Source organism: Chaetodon auriga, chromosome 3 (genome assembly GCF_051107435.1).
Source record: "Chaetodon auriga isolate fChaAug3 chromosome 3, fChaAug3.hap1, whole genome shotgun sequence".
Lineage (NCBI taxonomy): Eukaryota > Metazoa > Chordata > Actinopteri > Chaetodontiformes > Chaetodontidae > Chaetodon > Chaetodon auriga.
Window position 1 is genome coordinate 19,799,210 of NC_135076.1, and position 11,742 is coordinate 19,810,951.

General features: G+C 41.8%; 1 protein-coding gene across 1 annotated transcript; it reads right to left on the reverse strand.

Moving 5' to 3' along the window:
- Nucleotides 1-368: 368 nt before the first annotated feature.
- Nucleotides 369-6,498, reverse strand: lpl2a (lipoprotein lipase 2 a). The gene is made up of 10 exons (XM_076726289.1): nt 6,258-6,498; nt 5,144-5,340; nt 4,626-4,805; nt 4,276-4,387; nt 3,925-4,158; nt 3,189-3,431; nt 2,515-2,635; nt 2,044-2,262; nt 1,830-1,937; nt 369-1,742 (listed from the first exon to the last, which is right to left on the reverse strand). The coding sequence occupies exons 1-10, from the start codon at nt 6,355-6,357 to the stop codon at nt 1,721-1,723; spliced, it is 1,536 nt and encodes a 511-aa protein (XP_076582404.1). The 5' UTR covers nt 6,358-6,498; the 3' UTR covers nt 369-1,720.
- Nucleotides 6,499-11,742: the final 5,244 nt, after the last annotated feature.

Here is an 11,742-nt window from a genome sequence, read left to right on the forward strand (position 1 = left end):
ACCACCGCTAATGATCTGCATGTCATAACTAAAACTGGAGATGGATCTCAAATCTATCTGTTGGGTCACCTTGACACGGTCAGCCAAACACAATGGCGTCACAACTACAAGGACATGAAGAAATCACAGAGCTTATTTTGTGCAATTTAACAAATCCAAGCACTTTTATATCAAAAACAGATGTGAAAGTTTAAATAGTTAAAAGTTTTCACTGATAATGGATTAAAAAAAGGATTAAACAACCTTGAGCTGGTAAATGTGAGTGATAAACATGGAACATCTTTATGATTGAGGAAGGTGAGAATAAAGTTTATTATCTTTTTTCACTGTCACATCTCTAAAATACACACCAGGCTCAGACGACCTCTCAGTTTGCAGTTTTGGTTTATTAAAGAATTTATACAGTACAATGAATATTTACAAATATGTACAAAAGATTATAGAAATGCACATTTTACAGATTAAATTCATCCAGAGGTAAAAATATACAACTAACAGTGTTCCATACTACAAAATCTATCATCTGTATTATGGTATTTACATAACTGTACAAGTAACTTGGTTTAGCAATCTCTTCCCCTGTTTTCAGTGCAAAAGTAAAACATTTCCACATTTTTAAAGTAGGTGGAAATGAAGTCACAATGATTACAGTACCGATCTCTAAAGAGCCAAGGTTTAGACGGACATTGCTCACAGAACTGGAAATGTAATTACGAATAAAAGAGCGTTAGTCAAGACTTAAAAAGCCAAATGCACAGAAGATATTACCGTCAAGGGAGACTCATTACAGGCAGCCCAACAAATGACAACATTGACATTGACTGTGCTTTCTACCTCATGCTGAGCGTACCTCATTAAATTCAGCCACTTGAATCAAACTATAGCAGGCAAAATGTCACTTGGTACTTCTTTAAGGTAACAGCTTCAAAGTAACATCTTGCAGAGGTGTAGCAGTGGAAATAATGCAAAGGAGCTCAAAACAGCAACTTTTGCATGTGCAGATGTTTCAGTAAAAGCCACGAGGTTCACAGAACAACAACAATAAAGCAAAATCAAGCAACAAAGGGCTAAGTTGAGCCAAATAGCAACAGCTTACTTCTGGCGACCATTTACAGTAAGGCACACTGATACGGGTCCCACAGTCACATACAGTGCTGAGAGCCACAGTGGTGAATGCTCTGTTAGGCTATGCATTAGTTAGATCATACATAAAGGTAAATAAAGTGTACCCTATTGGTTAAAACACCTTAAGAAAATTGCCTTATTATTAAGAAAAATCATTTTTTCTGCTAACAGTCAACAGACCTCCTAGAGGACATTACTCGTCACAGTGGTTGCTATAAAAATGAAATTTAACTTGAGGTATTTTACACAGTACCTCCAGAACTATTAAGGTGAATCCAGTCAGTCAAACCTTTCAGCGTGTGAGGCTCTGACGTCACTTTGCAAACATCTCTTTCATCACAAAAGATGCACCAGAGACGTCAGCATTCACTTTTTATACAACAATGAAGTTATGTGTCATAAAAGCAGCTCTTTACAAAATATTTTACAATATTCACATACACACTGTTTTAAATAACAAACATACTTGTGTGGATATATACAAGGTGATGAGAGTTTTGTATAATTTTGAGAAATAAGTTACAGATGTATAAATTATTTACTAAGTGCTGAAATGGACAGAGAGGCGCTCAAGAGCGACGTCTTATCTTCAGGGTCAGTGGCTCTCCAGAGTTACTCTACAGACAAAGACAAGCTTGTTGTTATGAATCAGCATTAACAGTAATTTTTAGAGTAACTGGGGGAACCTGCAGAGGCTAATTTACCTTTTGGGAGTTCGTTTCCAGTTCCTCCTCCACGCATCCTTACATTTAACAAACGTGACCTCTTGTGTTAAGTTCTGAACTTCGGGGTCTTTCACACAGAACACCATCCTGAAAAAGAAAGAACACAATCGATCTGTATGAGCACTTCATCCACTAGAAATAACTTGTCACATCTCAGTATTTTCAGTTTTTTTCCTAATACAGCGAAACCTACTTTTGTTGGGTCTCGCCGGCTCGGATGCGGATTTTGTGAACCTCCATGTTAGCGCTGTCTGAGTCACCGGACCACCAAGAAGAAACCATCTTCAACATGTTGGAGGACGACCAACCGTTTGTCTCCTCCCATTTGAACTTCAACATCAAGAGGTCGCCGATATCCTTCTCCGTCACCAGCAGGAATGAATGTGTCTTATTTGTCGCAATTTTCTCCTTTCTGCCAGATGAAACGGAGAGAAATGTTAGTGTTCCACTCAAAGCCAGTAGGAAGATTTTATGTAGCTTCGCCTCATAAACTCTGCACCATAAGCCATGATGTAACCACACACAGCAAAACTTTGCCATGTCTGTGGTTACACCGCTGTTTATAGTTTCTACTTCATGCTGTTTCCACTGATTACTGTGCGACTGTTACAAAACAACTCGTATGTACTTCTCCTTTATGAAGGAGTCGAAATTACCCACTTACAGCTTAAGCTCCAGGTTTTCAGCCTCTCCTTTCGTTCCATACAGCGAGACGGTGAGTGACGGCTCCATCTCTGAGCGGTTCACTTTACTGGAGAAGTGGATCTTCAGCTGATAGTGGTACACTGCAACAGGAGGCGACAAAGGAAACCTTGAAACATGCATGTCATGAAACTGTTCCAACTTAGATTTAGTTGGCTCAGCCTGATCAGAGGGCTGCATTCAAAGCCACAAGAAATTTAGGAAGTCTTTAATTCCTTTTAAATCATCTCATCAAACATTTTTTATAGGATTAGATTTAGCCATTGCACCTTGTTTTGCAATGTTATTAGTTTGTCTAACTCTGGGTAAGTAGAAGGATATTGCAGAAATGAAAAAATGTAAGTAAACAACAGCCCCTTTTACAGCCAGTCCACGGTGGGAATGTTCAAACATATGAGCACAGCCATTAAGCTGTCAGTGGAGGTAGTAACAGAGTGATGCGTTACACACCACGCCTTTTTTTGCTTCTGGCTTGCTATCTAGAATCACACACTGGGGCCACAATATGCCGGCACTATTTCTGAGTCTGTGTAAAAAAGCAAACCTGGCACAATGACAGGTCTTCTTTAGGGCAGCATTGCACAATCTCAGTTTAAAGAGGGGCCTCTTATTCTCTACTGACAGAAGTCTACTGACCTCTGAAAGGCATGGAGGCTCGTGTCTTGGTGTACATCTGAACGTTGCGAGCCTTGCGGACCTTGCTGATGTCGTAGCCCACCGTGTTGCAGCGGCTTTTGCGGCAGCTCAGGCACATGCCGCGGTTAAACATGTCACTGCTGCTGCATCTGTAGGCCTTGGCTGCTTCCTGTTCATTGAGCAGGGAGTCGATGAACAGGTGGACCGAGCGCTCGTGTTCACACTTGACTGCATCGGTGATTGCTGGAGAGGAAGATGATATCAAATGAAACACGGAATCACGTCACTGTTACATTTCCATACCTGTACTGCCCACACCCTGGTTACATTTACTTTACCTATCAACCCATTCAGCCATACTGATATTGTATCTGGCCTTTCCTCGGCCATGTTTGGGCTCCTCTATGTATTTTCAGAGCGCTGTGAATGGGATCATTGTGTGAACTGACAGTAACAATGTGCACTGCTATAAGAGATTAGTAATAATAATAATAACCTTTATCTGTGTAGCACCTTTTGTACAGGAGTTGCAGCTCAAAGTGCTTTTCAAGAAAGGAATCACATGCACCAAATGGGTGCTTTATATAAAAGACAGCGTTAACTAAGTGTTAACTTGGGCAACAAACTGTTCATTATTTTCTGTTTTTAAGAAAACCTTAAATCAGAGTGCCAAATATACAAAAAGACTGATGTAAACGTTTAAGTTAAAGCGTTCGCACTTTACGGTTGTTCTCACCAAATATGCCAAAGTTGGCGATCTTCTCCAGGGCCCCCCTGAGGTTGCAGCCTGGCTGGAAGCTGCCTCCGTTGGGGTAAATGTCAACGTGGCCGATTGGCTGCTGGATCCCGATGCTGAGACCCAGAGAGCCCCGTGTGAAGGTGTGGAGGACGTCCACAAAGTGAGCGTCGTCAGGGGAGAGACGTCCGTGGGCGTGCATCCCCTCAAAGTCAGGACCAGCTGGGTCCAGACCTGCAGACGAGGACAGGAAGTGGTGGCAATGAATTAAGTAATCAAATCACAGTTAACCCACCTTTCACCAAATTAAGCTGCAGGATCGTGAAATCAGATCTCTTCTGTTTTATTTACCAGTTATTCTTCCGACTTTATTGGCTGCATGGTTTCCAGCAAATCCTGCCACATGAGCCCCGAGGCTGTAGCCAATCAGGTGGATGTTCTCAAGAGGCATGTTGGTGGTTTCCTTTAAAGTGCATCAATGAAAATATGATTTAGACAAATACTCCTTTTCAATGATCAACTAAACCTGCAGAAAAAACTTTTTTTTTTTCAGTGACACATCCTGTTGAGAAGTGAACGCATAAAATGTTCTTGAGTCAGAGGTCGTTCAAAAGTTTCCCCTTTAATAAAGAGTCCTCATAATGGACAGTGACGGGTGTGACATCGTCTTATGAAACCTGTGGAATGTTGATCTCACTGACCTCCACCCAGTCGATGAAGCGGGCGATTTCCTGTCCCACTGCTTTGGTGTTCTGAGCTGCCACCACATAGTGGTTCTGAGCCGAGCTGAGCCAGTCCACCACGATGACGTTGGCCGTCTGCTCTCTCTCGTACAGCGCCGACACCAGTTTAGCCACCCAGCTTTCGAACATACCACTCAGCTGTTGAAATGAGATCGCAACGAGGTCATTCACATAAAATAAAACGGGTGGTTATTAAAATTCTAAGAAGTTCAAGCTGAATTAGATTAAGGGCCACGTTGTAAAATCAGAGCCAGTCCAGTTCATCTCCACAGCATGTTCTGCAACATGTTGGTTCTTGTCAAGAAAGTTGGTTATGTGAATTTGGCCAGACTTAATGGCACCAAAATGTGGTGTAATATTGGCACACCACCAGTCACAGGTGTTTCCTATAAACCAAAGCAGTGTCAAGTGAACAAAGGCGGTGGGTGTTTAAAGGGTGGGAGCAGGTCACAACAGGCTGAAACATCTCAGCTCACCGTCCATCCGTGGATTACTAGGAAGGTTTTGGAGGTGATGTTGAAGGCGCAGGCTGCCAGGGAGTCAGGTTTGCCAGGAACAATGTAGCACAGGTCATCATCAGGATGGGATGGTTTCCGGAGGGAGAATTTGGCAACAGTTTGATTGCTGTCATCGTTGAGGTCAAACAAATCCTTCAGGGGGTCAAGGAAGTTACCTGAGAGAGACAAGACTGAACACATTAGCTGTGTGTTTTTTCTTCAGAACAAATATGCTAGAAGAGAGGGGAGATGTCCCTCTGTGCAGCTGGTGTTTTTGTCGTTGTGTAAATCTGATCTAATGCTCTGGCTGGGCGGTCCGAGACGCCTGACTAACTAACTGAGTGACTGGTTCCAATAAGCACTGGCCCCTCTGGGCCCCTCAGTAAATGAGCTTCCACCTTAGACAAGATCAGTCCTCAGGGGTTACAGGGGTTCACTTGGTCAGACTGAGCTCCATAGAAACCACTGAGCGTTTTTCCCAGCTTTGTTCCTGCCACCTCACCGACTATAATCTGCCCAAGTTTCAGTGGTCCTGACACAGTCAGCTGACTCAACTCAACTGGGGGGTTGTGCTGGTTTTCAGAGTGGGGGGTGGGGAGGTGGATGCAGGAAACACACAGACATCTACAAGGCTTACACTGCCAAAGGGTTGAAGCAGTTTAGGAGCCATATTGTAAACAAAAATGATTATGATTGCACTTTGAGAAGTCACTTCATGTTGAGAACATTTAGCAGGCTGGATTTTCTCACCACTGTATTCCCCTCGACAGTGAAAAGCAACCATCTTGTATCTCACAGACAATTGTAGTTATAAGAAGTTGGGTAATCGCCAAAAAAGCACAAAGACAGGTTTAGTCGTAGACACGTGATTCATGGCATCAGATAGAGACCGCGGATTAGTGCCAGAGTCCAAACTGCGCACACCAGGCTCAAACACAAACACTGCGCGTAAATGAGACACATTTACAACATAGGAGACGTTTTCACTGCGAGTAACTGCACCGGAGGGTTTGTTCAAAGCCTCCAGTTCTGCCCTAAAGTTTCTTCGTGTGTGTGAGAGTAAACGTGGATGACGTTTAAACTGGAAACTCACCTAAAATAGAATTTGTGAGCTCTTCCTCCAAGGACGTCACATTCTGCACGGCTGCGTTCAATATCAGAAAGTACAGAAACCGAACTTGCCACGCTTTCATTTCTTTTGCAGCTTTTTCCTGTTAGAGAAAATGTCTTCAACGATGGATTCAATCAATCGGGTGTCGCAGCCGAAGAGCGTATATATTCCCTCTCAGTCTCTGCTCAGTGCGTCCTGTTGCGCTCAGAGCGCTGATATCTGAGCCACCTTGAACTGTCAGCGTCTTAAATAGCACCTCTGACAAGCCATTGGCTGCTAACTCCCGGGCGGGGAATGGAAAAATATGTGTAAAGTAAATCATTAGACTGCTTTATGAGAAGAGTTAACAACACGGTTTGGCCGGCTGGCTTCTCATTAAAAGCAGCAGAATGTACTATTACTGTTTCTGTCTTTATTAAATGTGTGTTTTCACCGCATAACAGGCTCAACACGAGGAACGAATTAAAGTATTAGTACATGTTTGATTGATGTATTGACCGAGTGATTACTCCATCGGCTGATTGCTGAAGGTGATTGATGAGTCAATTTGATTTGGAAGTTATGGCATTTTTAAACTAGCGAAATGAGGATGTTTACGTCTGTAATCACACAGCACACGGGTCTGCGTGTTATCTCCAAAACTCTGTGCCTTCCAAAGAAAAGTTAATGTCTAGAACAAATTCCATTCAAAGAGAGTCATTGCACTTCACAGAAGATGAGAAATCCTCCCAAAAAAAAAAGAGACAGGTGCAAGAATTAGAAACATTAAAAACAAAGCAGAAATGAAAACGCATAAAAAATAAAGAGATTAGTAAAAGATCAAAATAAATCTTAAGTTTTTAGGTAAAAGTAAGTTTGAAAAAAAATAGCTTTAAGTTGTTTTTCCTTTTACTGGATTAGATAAAGTTGAGTATATTTAGGCCATAATCACTGATGAACTTCGCGACCTCTGGATGAGTCTTGTGTGCTAGCTTGTGTGATGCAGACTGAAGAGTTTCAGGAGAGGACAGTGTCAACAGTTAACCTACATGGCTGTCCCTCATGAGGGGCCTCTGAAGGACATTCTGGGACTCCTTTTCACTGGTGTTGTCCTGAGAGCAGATCAGAGGAAGTATAAACTCAAACCTGCGTAAAGCAGTATTATTTTTAGTCTGCTGGAAGGTTGCAGGTATCAGATTCTATCTCTTTCTATCATTCTAAAATAAGAAGTAACTATGAATTATAGGTCATTAAAAGAGTATTCAACCAATTCAGCATTGCCCTCCTGTATGTTTATCAGACTCATGGTGGACAGTAAGAAGACTAAAGGCTCAAAATCGATGCAGAAGAACTAGAGAAACCATCTGTCAAAACCAGCTGCCTACATTTCCCCCAATGCAACTCAGCCACCGACAGTCCAGTCAGAGGTTTCTCTGTGTTATGCAAGTGGTGGCTAATGTAGCCTGGCGACGCTAACCTCCAGCAGATATAAAGAGCAGGCTCAGAGGTCTGGTAACCTCACTTCTCTCAAACTCCACACCTCCAGATGCTGTTTCTTCTTCAAACTTGTAATCTTCAGCCCCAACCGATGCTGACTCAAATGATGTCACGTGAGTCAATTCATGGGGCTTCAGGCAGCTAATGAATTAACTGACGCAGCTAATACTGCGTCATTAACTGTCGTGGTGACAAGAGCCAAAACGTGAATATGGCGCAACAGAATCAAAACAAAAAGGCAACAGATAAATCTGACAGAGCAACAAAACAGGTTTTTTTTATATGCAGTGCTACTTCTCACAACCTAGACACAGACTTTGATGTACAAAATTGTTGCATGTCCCCTTTAAGACCTCTTTAAGTTTAATTAATGATATTTTGCACTTTCAAGAAACTTTTATTCTGGTATTAAGTTTAAAAAGTTATTTTTCTGATATTAACTTTGAGTGTTTTAATCAAACATCTCATATTGGTAAATGATATCTCTTATTACATATTAGTAATAAATAGTGTATTATTGTCTATGGAAAACCTACCTACAGATCAGGTTCCAGTTCTCAGACTCCTGGCACAGACACCTCTTGGCAGATGTGACTAAGATGCAGCATTTGGACAGTGTGTATCACAGTTTGCAATGAGTAAAACTCTTGGCTGGCCTGCAATGAGACCTGCACTCACAGAGTTTTCTTACTTTCCATTACTTCAAAATGTTGACCCATTGCATAGATCATTTCACTCACTCACAGGGTAAAAATGTTATTACATGCCAGCTGGGATGTGCTAACAGTCAGACAAGAGTAGCTGGCTTCAAGGCGGGTGATTTATTGCCCAAAACTGTGGCACGAGATGCCAAGTTAAACTGGGCAGGAGGCCCATGAGGTGATGGTTGAAAAGTTACAAGCTTGTTGTTGTGAGGGTCAATTGAACAGTTAAAATTCACAGACATGGTAACACTTTACAACAACCCACTTACACTGACCAATTATCAGTTAACGGTGTGACCAGAGCGAAATCAGTTTAATGACTGGAACAACGTGATTTTTTTAAACTTGTGTACCGAATGTAGACAAAGGCTTCACCAAAACCCTGAACACATCATCATCTGAAATCTAAATCAGTTTTTGCATTGCTTTGGAAAAGAGCACTATGGGTAAAAATGCAGTCATTTTCATTGATGGACCATAAAACTCAGTTTATCCACCACTTTGGTCCAGACTGAAAAATCTCAGCAACTTTTACATTTGAAATGTATGCATTCGTGTTCCCCAGAGGATGAATCACACTCCCCTGACTTTACCTCTAGCCCTACTGCTAATTAGCAAGTGTTAGCATACTAATACAGTAAACTAAGATTGGAAACATGGTAAACATGACACCTGCATAATACAGGATATTTCATTCAGTGTTGCTTTGCTTACAGAGGTCCAGTCCACATAGTGCTGTGGAAGCTCTTTTTCTTCCTCTTAAACACACATACAAACACACAAAACTCTGCTCCCACTGCAGAGCAGCTGTCTTCATGAACTGCTGCTATTCTATGAACATGATAGCAGTTTCCTCGAAACGCAGTGACCGCATTTGTTTTCCCCACTACTGCCACAGCAGCTCGCTCGCTGTCCTCATCTTTGCAAGGGGAAAAGACTCAGCGGCGGTGAAGAGGAGGTGATGAAGAGTGAATCAGACGCCAGACCTCCACAGCAGAGCTCTGTTGGTGCCAGCTGAGAGGGAAACTCCACCACAAGGTTTGGAGACAAGAAAATGTCTTGAATTTTCTGTAATTCCAAGACTTGTTTCCTAAGCTTATTTCTAGGAATGGCACATGATCACATGTTGCTCATGTCCGGATTAGTCTGAGAATTCCCAATGGTGTAGCTGATCCCCCCCACCAAAAAAAATGAGTCTGTGAACAGAATATTGTGTGTAAGTAAACATTTTTGTGTATTTTATACAGCTGTTTCATGTTAAAAGGCTGATTTGGATCCAAAGAAAACATTCATTGGAAAAGAAGCGAAATATGCAGAATTTCTACGGTCTTTCGATTTCCTTGAACACACCGCTGCACAGATTTCCTCTTGTTTTATTCACTGATGAGCTGAGAAGCTTTTGTGAGGCATTAGAGTCAGGCTGAAGGTCAGAGGCAGGCAGGTCTGTGTAGGCGACTGAACAGGTTTTAAAAGTCATCTCTGTGGCCTCAACAGCACCCGTCAATGACAACACAAAGTCATGAGGGAGTGTTTCCACAATGACCACCAGTGAAAATGTGGATGTTCACATACGTATCTCCTCTGTAATGCTGTGGAAGCTGCGACCAGTTAATCCAGCTTGTGTTTAACGCTCATGTCACAGTTGTTCTCAGGGCAGTGTGGTGGTGATGTTTGCTTTCATTATTAGTGGGTGTTGGTGGAGAAATGTGTCTATGTTCCAGTGGTCAGCAGTAGATTTTTAAGTGAAAACACTTTCCTGCTTTTGTAATAACTGTTATGTCAGTGAGACTTCCTGAATAGTTCAGATGCTAAGTTTAACACTTTTTGGAAACAACCAATCCTCAAAGGTAGCTGTGAATCTCTGAATACTGGAGAAAGCCAGTGGACAGAAGTCAATGAGAAGGTTTGCATGATCATGTTGATGTTTAAAGATCCCCTGCAGACATGTTTTAATATGTATAGAAAAACTGTACATTGACTTAAAATGTGTTTCTGGTGTGATCTTGTTAAAATGAAATTACATCCTCCCCCTTCATCCTCATTAAAAAACTAAGAATCTATGATTATGCAAATGTGTGTCATTTCAAGTTCAACTACTTCACAGGTGAGGTGTCTTATTCTAAGTCCATTCTCAGTGTTTGTGCATTGGAGGCTTCACGTTTCCACATCACACTTGTGTAAGTTGAATACTGGACCAGGATTTGCTTCCAAACTATGTGTGATATCATAAATCATGCTTGTAATTGGCTTTTCATGTGAGCAGAGAGACACTTTTCTCCTTCAGGCGATGAAGGTGAAAACAGCCTTCTGCTGTCAAACATTCTTCTGCACAGTGAAGCTCAAACGTTCAACAGTAGGAACGATAAGAAAAAAGATATTTTTGTATTGAGGGGGACTTAAATGCTTAATGAAATGCTGAGGCAATCAGAGATACAACTTTTTTTCTCAGTCATTCTGCTGTTTCAGTGTTACGTAATATGTTTTGAATTTTAAGCAAAGCTGGCTTAGTGACAGCCAACTATAATCCTGTGCTATTAAAACATGTTGGATGTGGGCCTTAAGTGTCTTCAGATGTTGGCTGATCAACAGTGACCTTTGTGTTTGACAAGAATAACTGTTAGCACACATTTGTAAGCCATGAGGGAGAGGAAGTTCAGCCATATAACATCAATAACAACCTACTTAAAGAGACACTGTGGGGCTTTTTACCACTAGTAGTACCGCAAAGCACTGACGAGCAGCTTCCCTGTATTGTTGGCATAGTACACCGTGTCCACAGGGGCTGTAGAGAGAAAGCAGCACATCAGCAGGACAACAGCCGCAGTGTGTCACAGTTAAACACAGATAGTGTCTTAACAGGATGCGTTTAGGTGCAGACTTGGGTTGCAGCGATGCACGTTACCGAGCCTGTGTAAACAGCTTGACTGATGATAATAAAAAGGTATTTTCCAGCAGGCCCATTTTACACAAATCCTGAAAAACATGGCTGAAGTACCTGCAGTCACATTTAGTGCTTGTACCACAGTTAGCTCTGTCCTCTTGTACCACCTGCTTTGTTTACACTGTGCATAATTGAAACATAATGCCTTTTAAACACATTTTAAATTTGTATTCTCAAATGGGACTGGATCTTGTTGGTACTCGCTGAATGGAAAAAAAGAGGAAACTTTGATGGGTCTTTAATATTTTATCCTTGCCGCTTGTGGGGAAGAAATGTATCGTTTGTCCTGACAGTGGCGTCCTTCAAAAGGCAGTGAAGAGTAATCATTTTTAAGACCATATATACT